At 39.3% G+C, this 27500-nt stretch overlaps 1 protein-coding gene across 2 annotated transcripts in view; it reads right to left on the bottom strand.

Annotated features, from left to right (window-relative positions):
* Nucleotides 1-2691: 2691 nt before the first annotated feature.
* AVL9 (AVL9 cell migration associated) overlaps nt 2692-27500 on the bottom strand; it is a 76116-nt gene continuing 51307 nt past the window's right edge. For both annotated transcript variants that reach the window (XM_065583741.1, XM_008171204.4), the window contains 6 exons: nt 23230-23364; nt 21793-22012; nt 17628-17745; nt 16550-16603; nt 9310-9398; nt 2692-8343 (listed from right to left, as the gene is read on the bottom strand). In XM_065583741.1, coding sequence (XP_065439813.1) covers nt 8249-8343; nt 9310-9398; nt 16550-16603; nt 17628-17745; nt 21793-22012; nt 23230-23364 — 711 coding nt within the window. In that variant the 3' untranslated portion in view covers nt 2692-8248. The remainder of the gene's footprint in view (nt 8344-9309; nt 9399-16549; nt 16604-17627; nt 17746-21792; nt 22013-23229; nt 23365-27500) is intronic.

Raw genomic sequence — 27500 nt, 5'->3', positions numbered from 1 at the left:
TGTATCCCCTGGAAACTTCATTATATATGCAAAAAATGATTGATATTTGTTTCTACAGGGAGCACTTCCTAGTTCTTAATTCCTGTTTAAGCTTCATCCTATCACATGTTTCCTGGCCAAGTATAATAAAGGAAAGGCTTTTAATGTGTCCCAAACCACAAAAGATCACCTATTTTTTATAATTACCAGGCTTTACAGCTTAAAGCAGGTTGAATTTATACTTCAAGGGGAATGGTAGAATTAGGGCAGTAAAATCTACTTGGCCTTGTAAAGAAAAGAGGAAAATGTGGTCTCAATTCAAAGGGGCTTACAGTCTGAGGAGCCAAGTCAGACATAAGATGTCTCTTAGACACCAGGTGCTTATCACAGAGCAGTGCATTTAAGACATGAAAAATATTGTGCGGGAAGATAACAGATGAGTCAATGTCAGGCCTGCACTAACTGTAATATTGTCATGTGATACCCACCACATAAAACCCAAAACTGTCTCAAAGACTTGCCAGTGATTGTTACTTAACAAAAAAAATTACTTTAACCGTGAGGCTAGATTTTTTTCCCTCTTTTACTGGTTTAACAGTACATGTGTATAACCAGTTTTACCCTTGTTTATCTGGATTCAACAGGGAAAAAGACAACAATTTGCAAATGGTGATTATAAAAGCAGTGGAACTGTAGAGCAGCAGTACTACCTGAAACTGTTTTTCCAATTGACTCGATATGAAATTCTGTATTTAATTTGGCACAAATGATTTTCTTAACATTTCTCCTATTGTACTTAACCAGGAGTCCAATGGTATTAGGTAGTAAGGATAGGTCTTATTTAAAAGAGCCTATTGTAGTGGTAAAAGGAATGGTTGGCTGGCTCAGCATAGTTAAAGGGGCCTACAGATGTTACAGGTATGTATGTATCTCAAGTGCCAGTTTAATAAAACAAAAGTTCAGACTCATTTTGTCAGGTACTTTTTCCAAAGGCAAATTCTTATGGGACTGACCAAGAGTTTGAAAAAGCAGGCAATGGGATAGTCTGGGTCTACAGTGATCTCAGGATCAGGAGGAGGGAGCAGATTTGGGAGGAAGATGAAAGACCCAGTGGTGAACAATCTGAGGAGGTGAATGCATGAGCCAATAGAATGAAGTAATGGGAATACTGATGAATGCTTTCTCCCTTCCTTGTGCCCTGAAGGAGACAGGATGGCAAGAAGAACGGTACAGATAATGGTATTGCTTAAGCTTAGCCAACCTTGTGGTTGGTTTTGTCTTATTTGTATTGCTAAATTTGTTTACTTGCCCCTTGTGTCAGCAAATGAGTACTTAAAAGCGTCATTCACACTTCTTAACGTAGAACAAAGCTATGACTATTCAATTGAAGACACAAGTCAACTAGTGCCTTAAAAGGTGAAACATTCTGCTAAAAATCTTAAATAAAATGTGTACATATATAAAACCTTATCACAGTCAGTCGAAGATCCAGTCAGATAGCATCTGCTTAGTATGGGTACTGCATGCATGGTTCATTTTCCCTAAGTCATCTGAAGAATGTAAGTCATATGTTATACAGCACTAGATGTACTTAACAGATGCAGCCAAATACCATTATCTAAACACCACAGCAGTTGCAAAATACAAACTAGTAAATTATTCTTCAGCTGTAAAAGAGGAAAGTTGCTAGTCTATGAATAACTGTTCACACTGATGTGCTGACTGAGCAAAGCCTTCAAACCAGGTATTGATGAGTTTTAATCCCCTCAGGCAAGTTACCTTAGATACACAATGACAATATTACTCAATGATCCCAAAGGAGTACTGAAGTTTAACATTTGCACAGTGTTTTTTAAATAAATGTGAAGTACAAGTATGGCTGTGGGGGTGGGTGGTGGTAGAGGAGATCTCATCTGGAGTTTAAGGTTAGCTTTGACTGGAGTAAGCTAAAGCTTGGCACTAACAGCAACACAACTAAGTTTTACATTTGGAGATTCGCCAGGCATTATTTCTGGCTCCTATCTTTCATCTTTAACCACGTTCCCCCCCATTACTGGCAAAGCTGAGGAAAGACCAGCACACTAAAGTTTAGACACTCCTTTGCTCCAGTCAACTTTAGGCACAACATCAGAAATCTAAACATTTACAACCGGGTATTAGTCATGGTGAGGGAGGCTGGGTGGCAATTCCTAGTAGTCAGAAATGATCAGAAGGCACTATATTAACTGCATTAATATTAGTCTCTTCCACTTTCCAATGTGTCCCTGCCCATCTTAACAAAAATAGATTAAAACAAAGTTAATGAAATGCCTGCTGCAATATAGTGGAGAGTGTAATGTAAGACTAAATATTGCCCAGAAAAATTAGTTTCACAAAAGGTCTATATAACATGTGAATGAAAACATCTCTGTCATTTTTCTGTAGCAACCTAGTTTCTGGTCACCATGCTTTTTTCCAAACAAACAAAAAATTAAATAGGAAGTGAAAATATAATTTGAATATAACCTGAAGTCTAAACATGTCCTTGATTAATTTTCTTTATGCTGGACTGGCTCCAGAAAGAAACTATTTCCTTGGTAAGCTGTAGACTCAGACAAGTTAAGAAGATTGGAGAGAAGACCTCTACTACTGCCAAAGACACACAGTAATTATACCTGAACTATAAGAACATGTGCTTTCATAAATACAAGTAAAATGTATTCAAGACGGGCATAAATAGAGCAATTTTATTTTCTATCACTTTTAGAACAAAATATACAATGGAATCATTTCAACACAGTATATGATTAGGCAATGATTTGATTTTAAAATAGTCACAGAGGTAAAGGATTTGACAAAATGTCTAGCTAAAATTACAAAGTCTACAATAGCAGCAAAGAATACTAAACTGTTTTATGATCAGATGTTATGCATGGTAACTGGTTCATACAGCAGCACACATTACTTTATACCCAATAAAGCGATCAGATTTAAATTGACAGTTCAGTGACTTTAATTCTTATAACAATTTGCAAAATGTTTCTTTAATAAACTATTTCCTGTATCTGGTAACAAATGAAACAAGAAATTCAAATAGTAAAATCCGGAGAGTCACGTAAGCCCTTTTGTTAATTTCCATTCCAAATTAGCATGAAAAACCTTAGCACTTTATCATATCTCCGTGAAGGGACTCCCTATGAAAACTTGAAATAGTAGGAATTGTAATGGAGTACAGAATTTTTTCTGGCTTGAAATGGATAGATGCACACTCTCTACATTTCTAAAATGTGCAATAATGAAAAATAATACATGCAAGAGATCAATTATAAATATACTGGAAAACAAGCTATAACTCTGTCATTTACACAGTTTAAATATATATTTTCTTTCAGATAGTCAGTAGAAAGGTAGACAAATACAAAGGCAACAAAGTTTTACAAAATATTAGACTTATTTATGCATGCATGTCTTTCAGATTTGGAAGTTGTTATTCAAGGGAGTTTTTTTATTTCCCTTTCTAATGGAAACAAATTACTTATCAAAACTCTATATGTTTGAGAATGGCTTCAGGATTTACCTTGATCAGAGTCTTTAGCATGTTTGATGAAATTAAAAACAACAAGACCAACAAAAAAGACGCCCTTCATGTTATATAAAGCAAATGAGTGGGAAGAATATTATTGCTGCCAATCCAGTGCAAGTTGTGCTGATTGCCAAGAGTCACTTCAAGCCCCCTGCATTTGACAAGGTATTTAAAATACTCAATGATCTCTGCATTTTTATGAGGCTGTTTAATTGAAAGTTAATTTTTATGAGGCTGAATCTAGATTAAAATTATTTTACATCTCTTCAGTGGAAAGCTCTTGATGAGACGTAACGGTTTCAGTGACTTGTGGAAACTTGGGGGGAAAAAATACTAGCTCACAAATAGATGAAACAAGTATTTACATTTCAAAAAGTCACACTGAACTATCCTATTACCCCAAATCTGCAAAAGCAATCTTTTACTAAGTAGTTAGTTTAAATGGACTATAAGCTACAGTTTCTCACAAGGTAGCCTCATTATGATACTACAAGAATAGTCAGTCAAACTAACGTTGATTTTCATATTTCACCAGTTTCAGAGGTTAATGGCTTAAGATCAGTCATTGAATGATGGACAACTATCAGTGTGCCAAGTATTAATCTCATTAAATGACTTATCTATTAGGTATTTATAAGTTCTTCCAATAAAACAGCTTTCTGAGGAGACAGTAAAAGCTTTTAAACAGGCTTGATATATTTATTTCCAAGCCACACACACAAAATCACAACGAGATATAGTATATATGAGTGTAGAGTTATCAAATACCAGGTTTTCATTTTTAAAAATTGCATTTATACTTTCACTTTTACAATTAAATACTGCCACAGAACAGTTTATCTGCTAATAATATTTTTTTGGCTGAAATCAGAAGTTTTTATTTAGGTAAAATACTAAGTTTAAATTACAACAATGCTTAAAACACTGTAGAAGGTGAAATGAGTGAAATACACTAGAAGATTGATTCTCAAATGATATTTATTAAAATGTAGTAACATTTAAGATGACCTAATGTCAGATGTGCAAAAATTTTAAAGTTACGACATCAAGTGACTGATGAAAAAAAAGTGAACATTTGAGTCCAATCAGAATTCCATTAAGTCAGAGGTACTCAGTCTCTCTCTTTAGGAATTTGTATGTGCTTCATATAGATCCTATAAGGTTTGATCACCAGAACAGCTCCCCATGCTTTTTGGCACATACAAGAGCACTCAAGCAGCCAGGAAGTGGGAAGAGAGAGAAAATGTTGGCGAGGAATCACAAACAGCCACCAAATTATGGAGTGACCTCTGGACATGCTAAATAACAATGTCACAGCTCCGTCATTACAGGCAGTGTCTTCACAGTTATATTGTGGCCCAGAAACCAAGCAATGAAGAAATGGCTCTCCAGCTCTTCAAGATGAGGTATCACTTCATTAGTCTCTTTGGACTGGTTTTATGTTCATACTGGGGATTTAAGACGTAAATAAATAGAAGATGGAAATATAGTTTTGGAGTTGGTCTACGATTTACTAGAGTGGTTACTACAACTGTTAATTTAAGAAGGCTTAAAGACTTATTCATTTGTATAGTTTGTAAGTTAATTTTGGTGGCTGCATGCTCTACTGCCCAGAAGTAATTAAGGTAGCTGTTCAAATGAGAATACTTGCTAATAATCACTTCACCTACATCCACTGCAATAAGTCTGACAAATACTGTCCAAATTGCTAGCAGGAAGCTCATCTGAAAGAGGATTAAAAATATATATATATACACACACCCCACAATAGCTTCCTCCTATTTCTTGAGCATCATTCACCCTAGGGCAGAAATGAAGGCTGTCAGTTGGATCAACTTTTGAAGGATAGAAGAAAGGAAAATACTCTTGATGAAGCCTGTACCCCATTCCCATAACTCTGGCAAGCTGGTGGGGAGGGGGAGACTGTTTTGAGCACCCGTCCTAGACTATGATTGCCAATGACATCAGGACCCTGGAGCACCGCAAGTCCCACTACACAGCAGCACATGGCAGGTGCCTGCTGTTGCAGAGGATAGCGACCTGAAATAACACAGAATAAAGAGCTCTGAGAAGTCCTCAGACATTCTGAGCCCTTGTTCTTGAGGCAGGGGAGACACGGGATGGAGTCAGAAGGAAGAAAAGTGAAGGAGGGGTGGCAGAGAGAGACAAGGGTATTAAAAAATACAGAGAAGAGGGCCCCTGCTTCTATGCTTTTCACCTGTTGTAAATCCTATCTACTTGCCAAGCTCCTAGCCTAAACTGCACTAGAATACCTACGTCCCAGAGGTGGTCAACACAGGTGCTAAAGTCCCAGAGGCCACAGACTGCCTTTACTACAAGAAAAAGTTCAACTACCAAAGAGACAGGCCAACAGTATACATATTGTTTACTTCTTCACAAGTATCTCTCAATAGCAAACTGCTATTTTCTAATCTCCAGGCTAAACTGGAAAACTCCGTAGAAACTAATTAGGAACCAAGAAAAGCTTTTTTGATTACACACCTAAACTAACTTTATCAGAGATATGCATGTGGCATAGGGTATGCCCTAGTCTCTCTGAAGATGGAAGCATCTACTAAGGGAAGACTGAATAATGCAAAAGAAAGCAAGAGAGCACAGGGAGCTGAACAATATCTGAATACTGCAGCAGAAGTTACAGAACAAAAATTATATATACAGTCGGAAAGCAACAACGTTTACACTTATTAGTACGTGCCAGTTGTATTGCAGTAAAAAACAAATTGTACAGCTTTCTAGAGACGTTATTTGCTTTGCTTTTCAAATGAAACTGCTCATGTAGCTTTAAGCTTTCCATTTAATCCATGGCTCTTTCCACTTGTAATTTAGCTTTAAAAATTGATAGTCTTTTTAAAAAAAGCTATAATGTTATTTTAGACTGTTAAAAGGGAAGCAGCAAAGCTAAAATAGAATTACAATGATAATACTGGAACAAAAAAGTTGGCATAAAAGTAATTGGTAGATGAAAGCATGGCTTTCAATAGCTTTTCAAAACACAAATTATTAATTTTAATTCCTTCTGTAAAGAGTTGCATAAGGAGCATTAGATACTCTTTTCATTTAACCCCAAAAAATGAAAGGTGAAAATCTAGTGGAAGCTCCAACCAACTCAGCCCAGGCCTACTTACAGGAGTCCAAGAGTAGTGATGTCCAAGATAACAGGGGCGGGGGGGGGGAGGGAGGGAAATCCTGGCCCCTTGGAAGAGAATGGCAAAACTCCCACTGATGTTTGTGGTGTCATGATTTCATGCTATGAGAATCTCTTCATTATTTAACGTGGGAATTTTTGTTACTATAATTTAGAAAATACAAATCTGAAAGTATGTTAATAGGTATCATCTCAAGGTTCTAGCAGGCAGATATCATTGAAAGAAATAGCAAAGATTCAGGTCTGAAGAACAAGAAAGACTCCAGTTTTAGGACATGTCCCATACAGATTACAACACATGCACAGTGTATACAATACAGGAGTATCGCACCAAGCCGTACAAAGAGCTACGCGATCTGACTGAATGTTGTGACTGAGCTGGTTCAGTTATTCTTAAAATAGAGCTCTCTCTTTCCTCATGCAAAACCAGTTCTGTGAAATGGATATTCCCTGACTAAATGAAAGTCGTCTACATGGCCAATGTTTACTCAGAAGGATCTTTATAACCTGCCTTGCAACAAAAAGAATTCAAGAGTTTGTTAAACACTGTGTTAGTTTTAGGGACAATTTTAACACAGTGTGTGTACGTACATACATACGTACACACTCACAAACTGCATTTATAAATAGAGCAAGTCTGCACAGAGTTGCCTATAGCTCTAATTTTTGCTCTCAGAGAACCAATTATTTTGTTGATATTTTCCCTAAAGAATGATGTAAAGAAATCTCTCCAGTTGGAATTTCTCTTATGTCCTAGTGTAAGCATGGTGGCAACACTATTCAGTGTTAGGAAAGAGAGTTTATATTCTGTCCTATGAAATGAGTGAGGACACTATCAAAAAGAAACTGACTGCACAATTGTCTACTCTGTCAGGTCTGCAAGTACAGAGAAGAAAGTTAGATACAGATGAGTACAATACATGTATATGATGGGGGAAAAGAAAAAGTCACAAATCAAAAACAGTCTCAATCTACACCAGTGTGGAATTTAGTTTGGAACTGAAAGCAAGCTTAACTAAGAAGGGTTTCAACCTGGCTTGCATCATTAAGTTCACAAGCATGCTCTCAGATCCAACCTAAAATGTGAATCAGCATTATTATACTGCTTCATTCTAACAAACATTACAGCAAATGTTTGACTATTTGAATTGTAAAATACAGCTAATTTACATAGATATCTTAACCATCCAAAATGTACAAATCTGAATTCAAACCTATCATTTTGCTTGCAACAAACCCTGTTTGCTAGAGTATAAAGGCTCAGATTTAAACAAAAGTGGTCATTTAAAAACACAACTAATGTACTGTGAAAGAGCTTTACATCCCATTCTTCATGCTCTGCTTGGAGACATTCATACTTCTAGTAAAACCGAAGGGTAACCATTCCATTTTTATCTGTAAACAAACACACCACATTTTGGTCCTCCATGACTAAGAAGTCTCCATACCTCATTTTGGAGCAGTCTTTGTACAGCTGAGAGAAACTGATACAACTGAAATACTCAACAGCTGAGTGCAAAGCCTGTATTCAGACTCTACTTTTAGTCCCCGAGGCCTTGTGTTGACTGGGTAAAAGTGGAAAGCCACGAAGACATGGCTGATTTTGCATTTGTGAAGGCCCCTCCTACTGACTGACCTGCATTATAAACAAACAAAAAAGAGAAAAAAGTTACTCAGAAGGTGTAATATGATTTTTCTAGACAGTATATACCCCATAACATATTCTTTGCATATTAAAGACACCACGGAGTGATTACAAAACACAGAGGTTTAATTTGCAACTTAAAATGTAAACACCCAGATACACTCAAAGAATTTAAAGGTGGCATCTTAGAATAAATAGTTTGTGCCAAACAGCAATAATTATAGTCTTTAAGTGGCCTCTTCAGGTCCAAGCCTGAAAGGCTCTTAGGGCCCAAGCTCATCTCAGAGCAGTAGCAGCTGAGGATTCAAGAGAGAAAGAGGGAGCAGACAGATCACTTTCATTCTGAACAATCCGGTCAAGAATTTTGGCAAAGCCACAAGAGAACAAGCACTTACGAAGCTCCTTAACTGGTGGCCTTGTGTTCTCTCTCACCATTTGATGAGGTCATGCTGGACAATCAAAACAGTATAGGCTTGATCTAAAGTCCACTGAAGTCAACGGGAGCCTTTCTATTGACTTCAATGGTCTTTAGATCAGGCACTATCAGAGAAACACAAAATGAGAATAATTTGTTATTGCTGGAGAGTATGGCTTAGTAGTTTAAGCACTTACTAAGGATGAACAATCTTTCGTCTGAAACCTTAAAAAACAGATATTTACTCTGGGCAAAGCCTGGCTTTTAAACAGAAGTTTACTCCGGTATCCTTATCTAAAATAGCCCCTCGTCCTATTGTTGTGTAGTGTGCTGTGTCCCAATTATCAACCTGTCTGCCAGCCTTCCCGCCTCCCCCCAGGTGCATTTCTGTGGTGGGTAGATATATCTGTAAAGCACATTAGGATAAAATGCACTACAGAAATATAATACACTATTATTAAATAACCATGGCATGTCATGCTTGTACTATCTATCTAGCTGCACACTCTTTCAACCTGGTTACAGACAAACAGATTTCTTACCTACAGCTTTTCCTGTTTGCACAACATTCCGGCTGGTATTGACCATAGCAGTTCCAATTTTCTTGCCACGTTCACTGTTCTGGACAGAGCTAAGCAAGAGAAATGTTGAAAGAGCATTAGTCAACTGACTCACTATCTACTCAAGGGACGAAATTTAGTCTAAAATAGCAATTAAGTATAATCAAGCTCATAAGATTCAGATCCATCTCCTCATTCCACCACAGACCAGTTACACACAAACATGTGTCAGGCATGAAGGAGGAAGGGGAGAATAGATTCATCATTATGGAACACGCTGTGCTCTTTGGTGTAAGACCTGAAGACATTTGTGGGAAGTGTTTCTGTTGTAGATTACAAGACAAAATTTTACAGCATCTACATTTAGGTACCTTTGAAAATTTTACCCTTAGTCTATAAGCTTTGTTAAAAAGCATGTGGCTGGTGGGCTGATTCTGAATGTTTGTCATTGCTTTGTCCATTCAGAAGAACTGTTAATTTTACTTTGTGCTATCCATAAGAATCAACTTTTTGAACAAGTATGCCTTTCATCTCATGCTTTTTCAAATAAGTAAGGAAGAATTATGTTACTATCACTGGGAAAAAAAGCATAAAGCAATTAGTTTCTATTCATTTTAAATGGCAGCAGTTGTAAAATCTTATTTGGTTTTATAATACAATATTCAAATAAAAATGTCAGTTTCCTCATCCACTCCATATATATGTACATATATCAAAACCTTAGAAAATACTGCTATAGTAAAGCAAGCTGCATTCTATTCCACTTTAAGCATTTCCAGGCAAATTGTCAAATAACGTTAATCTTTATTGTTGATGTATAAAGGATAAAGAGCAGATTCTTTTCAGGTATCAGTTTGGGCTGGATTTGCAAAGTCTAATTTTGATAAGGTGAACATTTTTCACAGCACTGTCACTTGTGGAGAATAAATATGTTGCAAGAATACTTCTTTCATCAGAATCATACTTTAAGGACTATTGATCCCCTTAAATTCAGTTTAGAGTTTCACAAAGTGTTAATGACTCCCCTCTCAAAAAAAGGTGTAGGTGATAAAACAGTATCAAATGAAATGGGGACACCAATGGCTTTGGGGATTAGAAATGAGTTACAAGAAGACTTATCTCCAGATTACAGGCTAAAACACGGTCTAAGTTTAAATTGATAGCAACTGCCATTATCATGGTAAGGTAGTCTTTGTGAAATGGGTTTCTGATCCCAGTTTCCATCATGGAAACCTAGCCACTGTTACGATGAGGACAGGCAACAAGGACCAAACCTTTTCTCTCTAGAGCTGTCCCTTGAAGTCAGGTTTTATTTCTACACTCAAAAATTGACTGTAAAAAATGATACCTCTGTACCTCCATAGATCTTCTTTCTCTTCTTAGAAAGTCACATCTGCTAACTTTATTGACAAGAGTGACAGCTAGCGAACAGGAGCAGCAAACAGGGGAGTTTTACAAGAGAATTCTCCAGGTGAAGGATGAGAGCCTACATGACCCTTAAGTGAGTTTGTTGTCTGTTTGTTTGTTGTGTGCTTGCTTGCCATACACTTGCTGAGCCAAGAGCTTATTAATGAGGCCCCAGCCTATCTTAAGATCCCTAACCCAGTTAGGATCCCTTAACAAGGGGGGGAAGAGGGGAGACGCTAACTCAGGGAGAACAGGGGTTTAAAAAGCCAGCTCCTAAGCAACCAGAAGACCTAGCAAACGGGAGTTTTGCAAGGGAGTTTAGAGACTGAGTATGAGAGGCAGATGCACCTAATGAACACTCTAAACATAGGCCACTGAGGATACCTCTCCTGGGGAGGGAACCAGTTACTAGGAAGAATCAGTAATGGTAATGGGGGATTCAATTATTAGAAATATAGCTAGCTGGGTTTATGATGACCAGGAGACCCATATGGTAAATTGCCAGGTGCAAAAAAGGTTGCATGTCTCATGAGACATTTAGATAGCCTTCTGTGCAGGGCTGGGGAGGAGCCAGTGGTTGTGGTGTATGTAGGTACCAAAGACACCAGGAATGGTAGGAGAGAGGTCCCGGAGGACAGATTTAGGCTGCTAGGTAAGAGATTAAAGCCCAGGACCTCCAGGGTAGCACTCTCTGAAACGCTTCCAGTTGCACGCACAGGGCCAGAAAGACAGGCAAAACTGCAGGGTCTCAATGCATGGATGAGACAATGGTATAGGGAAGAGGGTTTAGGATTATTACAGGAAGGATGGGCTCCACCTAAACCAAAATGGAACCAGATTGCTGGCATGTAAAATTAAAAAGGTCGCAGAGGAGTTTTTTAAACTAAGGGCTGGGGGAAAGCAACAGGTGCTGAGGAGCACACAGTTTGGGTAGAGACATCCCTTAGGCACAAATTTAGTGAAGGGGGAACTCTATATCCTAGTAAAGGGGATAGGAAAGAAGTTGGTAAAGTAGAGGTAGGAGCTAGTGAGGAACAGTCAAACATAAAAAAGTCTCATTTATATATAACACACATAAAGGCAAACAACTGAATATTGACAAAATGAACAAATGCTTGGATACAAATCCTAGAAATCTCAATACTAAAGTGGGTGAACGAGAGTGCCAGTCATTAAATGAAGATATTGATATAATACACATCATGGAAACTTGGTGGAATGAGGATAATCAGTGAGATGTGTTAATACCAAGGTACAAAATATATGAATGAGAGAGTTAGTCACAATGGTAGGAGAATGGCATTCTATATGAAAGAAAGCATAGAGTCAAATAGACTAAAAATCTTAAATGAATCAGACTTTACGATAGAATCTCTATGGATAGAAATTCCATGCTTGAACAATAAGAGTATAGCAGCAGGAATATGCTACCAACCACTTGACCAGGATGGTGACAGTGACTGTGAAATGCTCAGGGAGATTAGAGAGGATACAAAGGTAGAAAACCCAATATTAATGGGGGATTTCAACTATGACTGGTTATGTGTCTCCTCGAAAAGAGATGCAGAAATAAAATTTCTAGACACATTAAATGGCTGCTTCTTAGAGCAGCTTGTCCTGGAACCCACAAAGGGAGAAGCAATTCCTAATATTGTCCTAAGTGGAGCACAGGATCTGCTCCAAAAGGCGAACATAGCAGAACCGCTTAGTAATAATGACCATAATATAATTAAATTTAACATCCATGGGGGGGGGGGAATGCCAAAGAAACCCACCACAGTAGCTATTAACTTCAAAAAATTGAACTACACAAAAATGGGAGGGGGGGAGTGGAGGGGAAACCCTCAAAAAGCCCCAGTTAAACAAAAATTAAAAAGAACAGTCACAAGGGTGGAATGCCTGCAAACTGCATGAAGACTATTTTAATACACCATAATGGAGGCTCAAACTAAATGTATACACCAAATAATAGTAATAAAAAAGAGTAAGAGGATCCAAAGAATGCCAATATGGCTAAACAGCAGAGTAAAAGAAATGGTTAGAGGCAAAAAGACATCCTTTAAAAATCGAAAGTCAAATCCTATTGAGGAATACAGAAAGAAGCATAAACTCTGGCAAGTCAAGTGTAAAGTATAAGAAGGCAGACCAAGAAAGAATTTGAAAAGGAAGTAGCTAAGGACACAAAATCTAACAGCAAAAAAACCCAAAACAACCCACTAGGTACATCAGAAGCAGTAGTCAGTGGGGCAACTGGATGACCGAGGTGCTAAAGGAGCACACAAGGAGGATAAGGTCGTTGTGGAGAGGCTAAATGAATTCTTTGCATCAGTCTTCATTGCAGAGGACATGGGGGAGATTCCCATACCTAAGCCATTCTTTTTAGGTGACAAATCTGAGGAAATTGTCCCAGACTGAGGTATCACTACAGAAGGTTGTGAAACAAATTGATAAACGGTAATAAGTCACCAAGACCAGATGGTATTCTCCCAAGAGTTCTGAAGGCACTCAGATATGAAACTGCAGAACTACTAACAGTGTTATGTAACCCATCACCTAAATCAGCCTCTGTACCAGGTGACTGGAGGAGAACTAATGTAATGTCTATTTTTTAAAAAGGCTCCAGAGATAATCCTGGCAATTATAGGTTGGTAAGCCTAACTGCAGTACCAAGCAAACTGGTTGGAACTATAATAAAGAACAAAATCATCAGACATATAGATAAACATATTATTTTGGGGAAGAGTCAACAGTGCTTTTGTAAAGGGAAATCATCCCTCACCAATCTATTAGAATTCTTTGAGAAATCAACAAGCATGTGGACAAGGGTGATACAGTCAATATAATATACTTGGGCTTTCAGCGTATGTCTACATCGCAATGTAAGCCCAAGGTTAGTAGAACCTGAGTTAGCAGATCCTGGGTTTGTTAACTTAGGGCTTGAGCATCTATGCTCATTTGTAACCCCAAGTTATGAATTTTTGGACTCTGGGTTCCAGCCTGGGGCTCCAGCATCTACATGGTATTATGTGGGCCCAAGCCCAACCACCCATATCTCAGACTTATTTGCACCAAAATGTAGCCGCTCTAGCTCTTTGTTTGTGGTGCAGAGTGGAAAAACTTGACTGTCCATCAAACTTGACTGTCCAGCGGACAAAGGACATTGGCCTGTGGTATACTCTTGGCGAACTCTCAGAGCACAAGTCCAGTGGGACTGCATCTATACTGCAAAGCAATAGGGCTTGAACCCGTGGTACAAGGTTGATTCAGGCTTGGATCCCTCAAGGGTCCTAGGTCCAGTATGTGTAGACGGAAGGGGGGTTAGGTTTGAGCCTAAGTTGGAACCCTAGGTTTATGTTACAGTGTAGACATAGCCTTTGACAAGGTCCCCCACAAAAGGTTCTTAAGCAACCTAAGCAGTCAGGGATAAGAGGGAAGGTCCTCTCTTGGAGAGTAACTGATTAAAAGATAGGAAACGAAGGGTAGGAATAAATGGTCAGGTTTTCACAATGGATCGAGATAAATAGCAGGGTTCCCCCAAGGATTTGTATTGGGATGTGTGACGTTAAGCATATTCATAAACAATCTGGAAAAGGGGGTGAACAATGAGGTCCAAAACCGAGAACAAAAAGTTACAAAGGGATCTCACTAAACTGTATGACTGGGTGAAAAAATGGCAGATTACATTCAAACTTGATTTGTGCAAAGTAATACACGCTAAAAAAAAAATAATAATCCCAACTATACATACAAAATGATGGGTCTAAATTAGCTGTTACCACTCAAGAAAGAGATCTTGGAGTCATCATGGATAGTTCCCTGAAAACATCCAACTCAACGTGCAGCGGCAGTCAAAAAGAGCTAACAATGTTAGGAACCATTAGGAAAGGGATAGATAAGAAGACAAAAATATCATAATGCCACTATATAAATCCATCGTATACCCACACTTTGAATACTATGTTCAGTTCTGGTTGCCCCATCTCAAAAAAGAGATATTAGAATTGGAACAGCGAAGGGCAACAAAATGATTAGGGTTACGGAACAGCTTCCATATGAGGAGAAATTAAAAAGACTGGGACTGTTCATTTTAGCAAACAGATTATGAAGGGGGGGATATAGGGTGACCAGAGGGCACGTGTGAAAAATCGGGAGGGGGGTGAGGGGGTAATAGGTGTCTATATAAGAAAAAGCCCCCATAATCGGGACTGTCCCTATAAAATTGGGATATCTGGTCACCCTAGGGGGATATGATAGAAGTCTACAAAATCATGAATGGTATGGAGAAAGTGAATAGGGAACGGCAAACCGCGGACACTGGGAGCTGAGGGGCTCCGTGCCTGTGAACGCTCCAGGTAAACAAAACGTCCAGGCCCGCTAGCGGCTTACCCTAACAGGCCAGGAGCCAAAGTTTGCCAACCCCTGAAATATAGGGTCGGCTTATGAAAGGGTCATACAGTTTTTGCTATTTTTACCTAACCATCTTGTGGGGGTCGGCTTATAAACAAAAGGGCTAATGAACGAGTATATACGGTACTTCTTCAGACAAATCATGGTCAACCTGTGGAATTGTTGCCATGAGATGTTGTGAAGGCTGGGTCCAAGTGGTGTAAGTTGGAACTGGACAACAGGGATGGATCACTCAAAATTGCCCTGTTCTGTCCATTCCCCCTGAAGCATCTGGCACTGGCCACTGTCAGAGACAGGACACTGGGCTAGATGGACCATCAGTCTGACCCAGTATGGCCGTTCTCATGTTTAAAAGTACGTTTTATTACTTTATACACATACAGTAGAACCTCAGAGTTATGAACACTTTGGGAATGGAAGTTATTCATAACACTCCCTTTATTTTTTTTAATAGTTTACATTTAATACAGCACTGTATTTGCCTTTTTTGTTTTTGTTTTTTGGTCTCTGCTGCTCTCTAATTGCATACTTCTGGTTCCAAATGAGGTGTGTGATTGATCGGTCAGTTTGTAACACTGGTGTTTGTAATTCTGAGATTCTACTGTATAAGCACTCAAGGACCAACAAAGCTAAGAGAGATTTATCTATTGACGCTCATGCATCAGAATTGATAGTTAACTTGCAACTGCAAGATTGAATTTATACCTATTAAACTCTACTGAAGATAATAGGGTTGCACAGGTGTAACTGAGGGCAGAATTAGGCTTGATGAATCTTTACTGTTGATGGATGCAAGAACAGGAATGAACCCAGCTTGATTCTAGAATCCAGGCGGAGTTTTCAAAGCTGAAATATTGAAATATTGAACCCCAAAGCATCAATTTTATCATTATTTTCAGTAGCATCAAATTGGATTTAAAGGGCCAGATCCTCTGCAGACTTAAAAATCAGTGGAACTATGCAGAGGATTTGGCCCAGAGTTTAAAAAAAGAAAAAAATATACCAGAAAAAAAAAATCATTGTACTTGAAATGTTTTAAAAGTTTTAGATTAAAATATTAACAAGTGAACATTAATAAGTGGGTTAGCAAGAGGAGATATTGCACTATGGACAATGCAGCTCTAACAATATTTATATTCATCAATTTATTATTTGTGTTGCCCCAATAAAAGGATCAAGGACCTACTGTGCTAGGCACTGTACACACATGAAAAGACAGTCATGCACTGACAATATTTTTCACTATCTCGGGCACATTTCCCATTCTTAGATGTTGCTAGTTTAGAAAGAGTGCAGCATACAATTTCATGAAGAGGGTCAATTCCCATATCTTTAAAAGAATCTTGATTTATCTACATATTCTCAATTTAGCAACAGACAATAAAATATCAAAGTATTATATACTTACTGTGATAATCTTAACTTTACATCTGATACAGAGTATTGGCCCTGGAATGGGTGGCTGGAAGGGGAAAAAATACGGTGTTTTAATTTTGTCATTTTTTCCATAATGAAAAATCAGCATGCTTTTATTTGCTGGTTGTCCTCCACTGCAACAAAGAAAATATCTAGTTATACATGTCCCAGTTGTGGTTCAATTGTAGGATTTTGACGAATCACGTGCAATCTGCCATCCATTTACAAACTAGACATGTTTCATCTTCTTTTAAAATCTCATAAAAGCTGACAGCTGAGACACTCCTCCTGCTGACAAGATGAGGCATAATGAGAGAAGTGATGTCTCAGGTAGCCATGTACGGCTTCATAGATTAAAAAAAAAAAAAAAAAAATGCCATAAACTGAACTCAAACAGCAGCCAGTGCAACATATGGAGTACAAGTTTAACTAGCTCTATGCAGCATGCTGTCGTATTCTGTACTACCCGAAGCTGCTGAGTTGTCTTCAAATGAAACCTAAAATACAGCACATTTGCACAGTCCAATTTTAAAGTAAAAAAGGCATAAAAACTATGGCAAAGTCTACATTTAAAAAGGAAAGAATGCAACCTCTGAACCAACAACACTGCTGTCAAATGATGATCCTGGCCATTACTGCTCCCTGGAAATATAGACGCAATCAAAAATCCACAGGAACCAGCAGACTGTAAACCTCTAAGGAAAGGTGGATGAAGCCTCTGCAGACAACTCTCTCAAAGTTATTCAGAGACTTCCTACCAGCTTCACTTCTGCCTTTAGGCAGCGCTTTAGCAAGCTTCTTCTCATCTATGCCCCACAATCTCAGTCAGGTACTAGTAATGAGAGAGACTGCACGACCCTGGTCTGAAGAAAAGGAGATGCCTCCAGAACTTTTACAGCAGTTCAGTCCTGAATATCTCAAAGTTTCCCAGAGTTGCCTCATATATGCTGTAGGGAGGAGCAATGAAAGAGAACCTTGTAACATCCCACACAAAAGCTCTCTGATTCCATATAAGAACAGCACAATAAAATCTTTATTTCTCCCTCTTCTTTCTGAACTTGGTTTCTTACCTAGAATTTACTTCTGCAAGAGCAGGATGCTTGTTGCTGTTCCACACCCTGTAGCTGTGTGTATTTTTCCAAGTTGCTACAAACGCTGTTCCGAAGTCTGACAATATCTTTTCATTATCTGATGAATAAAAGACAGAAGGTGAGTGGACCTGTAGCAATGCACTGAGGATGTAAAAGAAGAAATGAAAAGGAGGTTTTGAAAGAAAAACAGAAATTTCCTCGATTCTTGTCAGAGAACACGGGGTTCCAGTTCCATAAACATTAGCAAAGCAACAAGCTCATTATTTTGGGTTTAAAAAAATGCCACTGCCCAACACAAAGAGTTAAGGAAAGGAAAATGGAGTTCAGACAACCAAGAAATTCATTTAAAGGAACACTGACAACTTAGTTTAGATACAACTGAGTGGTTTTTTTTTTTTTAATATATCACTGAATAAAACTGTATTTTGCTTTTTTGATATCAAGCTGTTAAACATCCCCATATAATGAACCTAGACTGCACTGTGCCACCATACGAGAATCTGAAAGTGAAGGTAAGTGGCCTAGCTCTGTTGCAAGGCATTATCCAACAGCAGGGAACAAGTCATAGAACATGACATCACCTGCACTGATCTTGCCCTAACAGCAGAACCCTGCTTTACTGTACTACATTAAACTGCAAATTCAATTTGAGGGTGAAGCTGAGAGTTACTAAAGTGTGAATTAATGAACAACCATCACACACTTCAGGTGTATTACGTTAATGTCCCTTTAACAATATATTTACAAATACAGAAAATCTATCTAGAATATTCAGAAGGGAAAAGTAGAATCTATCATGGGGTTCATGAAAAGCATGTTATGCCACAAACGGTTAGTCATCTTAAATAAAAGTACAAAGCTGGCAGATACAGAGAACACAGAGGACTTAATATATCTACCGTATTTTCCGGCGTATAAGACGACTGGGCGTATAAGACGACCCCCAACTTTTCCAGTTAAAATATAGAGTTTGGGATATACTCGCCGTATAAGACTACCCCTCTTCCAACGCACACCAAAAAAAAATTAAAAAAACATCAGATTTGATTTCAATATGGTAATTTTAATTCAAATGCTTATGACATGCAGGTACTTAGCAGGAAAACTGTCACTTATAAACATAAGGCTGTTTGTCATCAAACATGTAAACATAAAACAGTGCAAGTGGATTAAACTTTTCCTAATTCACTCTAAAGCTGAAAGGAAGGATAAGACAATAAACCCATGGGAGCTGCCATGCTGTTTGTTTTCTAAGCTGTCAACCAAACTGGAACTGATGATGATAGGAGGAAGATAACAAACAAGAGAGAGAGCAAGTGCCGGGCAAGTCCCTGGCGAGTTAGCAACGCCCATCATAACTGCAAGCTACGGTATTTTTACAGGTTTTGCTGGTGTGACAGTTTCCCTTTAAAAGCCTTCAAAATCCTCCTGTTCGTCATCTGATATCATAAGTACATCAATGACATCTTGTGATACATTTGTAAGGCAGTCATCGTATGGATCGAATTCCTTATCAGATGGTGTGGTCTCAGCTTCGGCTTCCTCTTCATCTTGCCACAAGTAGTCGTCCTCCATACCATCTAATGAATTTGATATGCCACACTTCTTGAAAGACTTGATTACTGTTTCTGCATCAATATCATTCCAGGCTTTTATGATAAACTTGCACAAAACATCCAACTGTGGAGCACGCATGTTTCCTCCTTTTGTGAATGACTTTTCGCCGCTAACCATCCATTCATTCCACTGTTCTTGAATGCGATCTTTAAATGGCTTGTTTAGGCACACATCCAGTGGCTGTACCAACGATGTCAATCCTGCAGGAATAACTGCCGCATCTGTGTTTAGTCTTGCAAGCATTTGCTTGGTACTGGGAGTTAAATGAGCCCTGAACATATCCCACACCAGTAGACTACATTTTTGAATAAGTCCACCTGGTCGCCTGCTCCATACATTATCAAGCCATAGCTTTACCCCTTCTTCATCCATCCAGCCTTTTTCATTCACATGTACAAAACAACCAACAGGGAACTTGAATTTCAGCATTGTTTTTCTTTTAAAAATAATCATTGGTCTCAGTTTGGCGCCATCAGCTGTGCATCCTAGTACCACTGTAAAACTGGACTTCTCATGTCCTGTTGTTTTAATTAAAATTGTTTTTTCACCTTTTTGATGGACAGTTTTATTTCCAACCATATCAAAATTCATTGGAGTTTCATCCATATTTCCAATACTACTTAACGCATAGCCATGTTTAGTGCGCTGTTGTATTACGTATCGATGGAAACTATTTACTTTGCTATCAAGATCTGCAGGTAATTTTGGGGCAATTTTCATCTTTTGCCTCAGTACCATATTATGCCTTCCCATGAATCTAGTACACCAGGATACAGTGGCCTTAAATCTGTTGCTGTGATCTGGGTTAGATTTGGCACACTGAAGTGCAAACAAATGTATTTTATTTCGTGTCACTACATAACCGTTTTGGCGATGCTCATTCACCATGTCTGCTACATGTTTTTCGAGTTCTGGCCAATGTGGAGTGCCTCTTCTTAATGCACACTTACCCCTTGGCATACTCTTTAATGCTTTTTCATTTGCTTTCCAGTCCCGAACCATCTTTTCTGTTACTCCATATTGTCTTGCAGCAGGGCAGTTATTATGTTCCATGGCAAAGTTTACAACTTTAAGTTTGAAACTGGCTTCATATTTCTTTCTTCTTGCTGGTGGAGCCATGATGGGGTTTTGACTGTTGGACATTTGTATACTGTACTGTATGTACTGGTGCTATACTGTATGAACAGGTACAGATACTGGTGCTGTACTGTATGTGGTACCCAGTATACAACAACCAGCCAATCACGGCAAGCGATGTACCTTACCGGCGATTGGCTGGTTGTTGTATACAAAGCCTGCTTGGATTGGTCAGCTCTCCCTGCCTGCCCAGCCCTCCCTGTCTCCAAGACTATCAGAGCGTTAGCGCAAACACGCCTCTTTTACCCGTCTGGCCCGCCCTTGTATCCTATTACCTCCTTCTCTGCCTCTCAGATCTCGCACATGCGCGCCTGCGCCGCTTCACTGCAGTCCTCAGGAGCGAGATCTGAGAGGCAGAGAAGGAGGTACGGTAATAGGATACAAGGGCGGGCCAGACGGGTGAAAGAGGCGTGTTTTTCTGGGCACAGCGCCGCTCTATCTCTTTTTTCCATACCCCGGGCGTCCCGGACGCCTGCAGCTTGCTCCGCCCTTCACTTACACCTTCCCGGTGAGGCGCCCCCTCACCTCGTCATCGGGCGGGGATGTGGCCGCGGCCGTTTTTGAGCTCCCCCCACCATATGCGGCGACCGCAGATTCTCCAGTCCGGCTCGGAAGTTTCAGCACCCGCCCTATAAGACGACACCTGGCGTATAAGACGACCCCCGACTTTTGAGAAGATTTTCCTGGGTTAAAAAGTAGTCTTATACGCCAGAAAATACAGTATGTTTGAAGTGAAGCTTGATACAGTATTTGCTCATGAATATCAGAGTGGACACAGAATTGGCTGACAGGCAGTCAACTGAGAATAATTATGAAGGGGAGCTCAATTAAAAGGGTTAATACTGGGCAAACAGAACTTTTCCTAAAAGGTTTAGAGAGTTAGCTGTTTAAATTCTGCATAAACGATTGGGAATAGCTAAAGTCCACAAAGAGACCCTAAATTAGTAGGATGTCTGCATGTATAAATTTCAAGTACACCTCTACCCCCGATATAACACAAATTCGGATATAACCCGGTAAAGCAGTGCAAGTTCAATATAATGCGGTTTCACCTATAACGCGGTAAGATTTTTTGGCTCCCGAGGATAGCGTTATATCGGGGTAGAGGTGTACTTCTATTTATGAGGAGCGGGTAATGGAAATTAACACAAATACCCAAGGGAAGATAACAAAGGGGGAATATAATAATCTCTAAATCATTGAGAGTTAACAACACAGAATAAAGCAAGAAATTAACGAAGATGGTCAAGGGATTAAAAAAATTTTTTTTTTCAACTGAGATAAAGGATGAGTATGAGCCAAGCTGAAAATGCAATGGAGCAATTGTTTACTATGCATTCAGCCTCTGCCCAGTCTCACCTCAGCCCCTAAAGAGGTTACCAGAATTTACCTGGCTGCAGCACAGCAGCAAGCAATGCATGAAGATAGGCACCAAACTGAGCCCTGATCCACTCGTCTCCTCCCTCCCAGCCAGTGCCATCGAGGAAAACATCATCCCTGTTCTCAGTTACATGCTTCACCAAGTAGTCTGCAAATCTCAGGTCAGCAGTTGTGAGGTTCAGGATCTTCCTGAGTTCTGGATCGTGGATTTGGACAAGGGCTTCCTCTATCTGATTGAAATAATGCCAAGGGGAAAAACAGTCTAAATAAGACCTTCAGCATACATAACCTGTACTATTTTTTGTCAAATGAGTAATTCATCCCCACCTACATCCACAACCAAAAGTAAGGAGAAACTGATGACCAAATTATGCTTCAACTGTTCTCAGGATATGAGATGGTCTGAAGTAGCCTGAACTTGATTAACTTCCTGGCAAAAACTGCAGAAGCTCTTTGTCAGGATTTTGGGTACGTTCCTATAGGGTATATTCCTAGAGATTCTTTTCTAAGGCTTTGATTTATTGGCTGGCTGAGTTAATCTGCTACCTGCATATAATTATTTAATGTTGTTGGGTGGTCATCATTATGCAATTGTAAACTTAATTCTTAGGGCATCTACAGCTTTCTGTTTGGGCATTTTTTATTGCCGCTTAAATATAAAGTAAATAAATATGAGGAAGAGCATATTCGTGTTACCATAACTGTGTCTGTTTCTCAGTTATAAACATTTATTTTTAAGATCTTATTAGGCAGCCATGAAAGTTCACTAAGAGAAAAATAAACTATATCCAGTGTTTACACTTTACAGAATATGATGTATTACACCAGAAACTTATTAATATTTTTGACAGTGAACAAAGTTAAGGTTTTCCTGCTTCATTACTTATATAAATGCAAGTATACAGAATTCTAGCAGTATAGGTGTGAGACTCTATTGTATTTAAGGGCTTGTCTCCACAGTGAAATTGTTCCGGAATAAGATAGGATGTGAATTTATAGCACTATAGCTATTCCTGTGGACACACAGTTGATTCGGGCAATTTCCTTTAATAGACAAGCCCATAGCATAGGACATAGATAGTTAACTGAACACACATCATGAAAACTTGTTCGGTTGTCCACTTTAAACAAAGTACAGAAAATTTCAGTGAACCTAACTGGAAGCTTAGGAATATTTTTGTATATATTGTCTTTTGACAAAAGCTCTTTGAATAGAAAGTGTGCAGGTAAGTTCTTTGGAGCAGGAACTATTTGTTATGTGTTTGTACAGCACCTAGGACAGTGGAGTTTTGGTCCATGACTGGAACTCCTAAGTAACTATACAAATAAATAATGTATTTAACAACTTCATTAGTAAACAAAAGCTCTTATTTTCACTTAAACACGTTCATAATGCAATCCCTCTTTTTTTTTAAGTTTAAAAAATTTTTAAGAAGAGAATTCATACTTCCACAATTGCATCACTTAGATGCTTCTGCTGACGGAACAGGATGTTGGTGGCTCCCGCAACAAAGCCACGGACTGTTACATCAGAGAGGAGGTGATGCTGTTGCAGTGCCATGTATGGCAAGCAAAGGTAACCCTAAGATAATGGAAATACTAAATGATTAGTAAGAAAAGGGGAAGGGAAAAACACCCCACCAAACCCCATCTTACTGTACTTACCCATCTCCACAGTCCTTCCTAGAGCTACACAAAAGCAAGAACACCACCCCACAGAGAGAACAAGCCTGGTTATTGCTCTGCACTATGTTCCTAGCCACACTGCCACTGGAGTCTGATGTTGCTTTGCTACATTAAGCAAACATAAGCAAACCAGGTTTCACAGAAATGGAGTATACTTGGTAATGGCTTATGGCGGCTTTCACTCTTAGTTGACTGGTTGAAATCCAGCCCAAACAGCTTCAGATGGTAACAGAGTTGACGAATGTGAAATGAGTTTGGTGGTCTCAATCCAGTTCTCATGTCCTTGGCATGCACAGTAAAGAGGACGAGAACTGAACGGGCAGTCAGACTATCCTTTCTTCCACAGTATAGTCTCTTCTGGCAGGACTCAGGTACACTGCCAGGACAGTTAGACACTCGTGCACTGTTGCTATCCATGTTTTTCAGGGACAGACTTTCAGGCTCCAGGGATAACTTTTTGTGAGCATGTGCATGACTGCTTTAAAAAAAAAAAAAAAGCAGCAGGAGAAAAAGACTATGCTCTGTGCTTTTTAACCACTGTGTCCTTGTGATACTAATTATACCAGGGCTTTCCAGGAAAATTTGCTATTTAAAAAAAAGTCTAAGTCTTTGATGTAGGTTACACCCACATTCTAGTGATACAGGTGGAAGCATTATAATTTCCTTTTTAAGATAGAATTAATGTAGTCCTTGAAACTCTAACCCAATTCCAACTGTTCAGATACATAAAGCATTGTGCAGTTCACTAACTAACGCTAACAGAAGGACTACAGGCATATTGGACAAAACAACAAGAATGAATGTACATCATCATGCAGTACATGGCAATTTGAAACATATGGAAGGAAAGGAATAAAACTACTACTTTTTTTCTAGATTGAACACAAGGATCGCTATCCAGATGAAAAATACCAACAACTAAAACAGAACCGCCTTTGTCAAAGAATAGAAGAGTCCTATGTTAGAGAGTCACCAACCTGGAGTATTAGGTTTCTGGAAAAATAATATTAAGGAAGTTGACAATGCAATATTTAATTGTCATGTAATTTTAACAACCAGACAAGCTGTGCCATTTTAGAAATGCTTTGCCATTTAAAACAAAGCGGGCCTGATTCCAAACTCACCATGCAACTATGACAGCTTCTGATTTACACTGGTGTAAATGAGAGGAGCATCTGACCTTATCTAGCTGGCACTAAAATTAATAACAAAAATCCATGACCTGTTTTTGCCTTGTAGTTTTGTGCTCTTTTATACTAGGAAATACATTACCACGTGGTCAATAAAGCCAGTTCATGACCTTTTGGCCCAATCTCATTCATCCAAGTTTGGTCTGGTGGACTAAACTTTCTTTCCATAGTATGGAACAAACAAAAACAAGAAAACAAACTTATAAATAATCCTATCAAAAGAGCTTCGCTGATTATAAGGCCAGAAGGACCACTGTGATCAATGTAGTCTGACTACCTGTATAACACAGGCCATAACATTTCCTTGAATTAGAGTATAACTTTTAGAAAAACATCCATTCTTGATTTAAAAATTGCCAGATCTAAAATGGAGTTCAGTTTCATGTTGAATTAAATTGTTTGCTGAGGGTAGACAATCTAGAAGTTATTGAAGGATGCTCATCACTAGAAATTAGTATATCTGAAATTTCCAGTCCTCTGCTTTTGATTTCATTAGCTAAACTTGAATGAGAGAGTGCCTTTGTAGGATGGAAGATAAACATTAAAAACCATATTGTCAGCTAAATTTAAATTGTTTAGTTCTCCATTTTAAAATCCATCTTAAAATGTTCAAGATTCCCTCCCCCCACCCCAGTGATTTTGTCCTTTTACCAAATGAAAAAAAACACCGCTTTCCCCCTTTAAACTGGTATTTCTAATTGAACTGAAGTTAACATGACTTTGCATTTGCTTGTATGCAGTGTTGTTGTAGCCATGTCAGCCCCAGGATATTAGAGACAGAAAGTGGGTGAGGTAATATCTTCCATTGGTCCAACTTCTGTTAGTGAGAGAGAGAAGCTTTCGAGCTTACAGAGAGCTCTTCTTCGGCCTTGGCTACACTCGCGGATTCACAGCGCTGCGCGAGTGTAGTCGCGCCACCAGCGCTGCAAGAGCTGTCTCGCAGCGCTGCAAGTACTCCACCTCTCCGAGGGGAATAGCTTGCAGCGCTGCGAGCGAGCGTGCAGTGCTGCAGGCGCTGATTACACTGGCGCTTTACAGCGCTGCACTCGCTGCGCTCACGGGGGGTGTTTTTTCACACCCCTGAGCGCAGCAAGTGCAGCGCTGTGAATTGCCAGTGTAGCCAAGGCCTTCAGGTCTGGGAAATTTACTCAGAGTGTCACAGCTAAACACAAGACAGAACAGATTGTTTAGCATAAGTAGTTAACATACATTCAAAAGGACCATTCAAGGTGAAGTGGCCTGTTAACACTCCCTCCAGTCACAGGGAGGAAAGGAAAGGGAGGAAAGCAGTTGGCAGGGGGTTGTTAGTGGGCTATAGATTGTTGTAATAAGCCATAAATCCAGTGTCTTTTGAAGGTTTGTGCAGATTTCCTTTGAGGATAAGGACTGATAGATCAGATATAGAGAGATCGCTTTGTGAAAAGTGTTCACCCACAGGTGATGTGGTATTTTTGTCTTTTACCATTTTATTCAGTCATCTGTCCAGAGGATGAAAATATCATTGATTGTATCACAGGTATGTCATTTGTCTATCATTAAACCAATGATATACCTGAGATACAATCAATAATATTTTCATCCTCTGGACAGACAATGAAAACTCCCTCAGATTTCTACCACAACTTCAACAATCACAACCTGTCCATTAAACTCTCTCTGAAATGCTCCTATACCAGCATCAACTTCCTGGACACCACAATCAGCTTCAACAGTGGAACCCTCACAAGTATATACAAGAAACCCACGGGTCACCACATCTACCTTCACAGATCCAGTAAACACCCCACCCCCCCCAAGAAATCGGTTATCTACAGCCAGGCACGCAGATACCACAGAACATGCTCCAAAGAGAAAGTCTGGGATATATACCTTAACACACTCAAAATCACCTTCACAGAACAATGACATTCCACAGGAGAAGTAGATTGAATCATGGCACAGGTCACCCAAATACCCCGAGAGAACATGCTTCAATACAGAAATAAAACCATCTCTCTGACCACACATCCCTAGTTGTCACCTGCCACCCCCGAATGGAACCCATACAGGGTATCAAACAACTACAACCCATACTTAATGGGGACTCCAGGCTGGAAGAAATCTTTTCTGAACCCTCTCTTCTGGCCTTCAAGCAAACAAGCCCCCAACCTCTCCCTCTTCTGATCATCAGAAGCAAACTGCTCACAGACCAGGACACACCAACTCAAAGCAGCACCAGACCCTGCAGAACAACTGATGCAAAACCTACAGACATATCTTCACTGCTACAATAATCAACACCCCCCCACAACACACCTTTCAAGATCTTTGGGTCCTACACATGATTTTCACAACATGTGGTATACCTCAGCCAGTGCACTAAATGCCCCAACAACAATAACTATGTGGGTGAAACCAGACAATTACTAAGCTCTCGAATGAACTCACACAGGAAAATGATAAAAGACAAAAACACCACATCACCTGTTGGTGAACTCTTTTCACAAAGCAATCACTCCGTATCTGACCTCTCAGTCCTCATCCTCAAAGGTAACCTGCACAACACTTTAAAAGACAAGCCTAGGTGCTTAAATTCATAACTTTGCTAGACACTAAAAATCAAGGACTGAATAGAGACACTGGATTTATGGCTTATTACAACAGTCTATAATCCACTAATAACCCACTAATAACAGTGATCAATGGCTCCATGTCTAGTTGGCAGCCGGTATCAAGCGGAGTGTCCCAAGGATCGGTCCTGGGGCCGGTTTTGTTCAATATCTTCACTAATGATCTGGAGGATGGCATCCACCCTCGGCAAGTTTGCAGATGGCACTAAACTGGGAGGAATGGTAGATACGCT

The sequence above is a fragment of the Chrysemys picta genome, chromosome 2, assembly GCF_011386835.1.
Source record: "Chrysemys picta bellii isolate R12L10 chromosome 2, ASM1138683v2, whole genome shotgun sequence".
Lineage (NCBI taxonomy): Eukaryota > Metazoa > Chordata > Testudines > Emydidae > Chrysemys > Chrysemys picta.
Note: the sequence above shows the minus strand (reverse complement) of the source record. Positions and strands in the feature narration are given on the sequence as shown.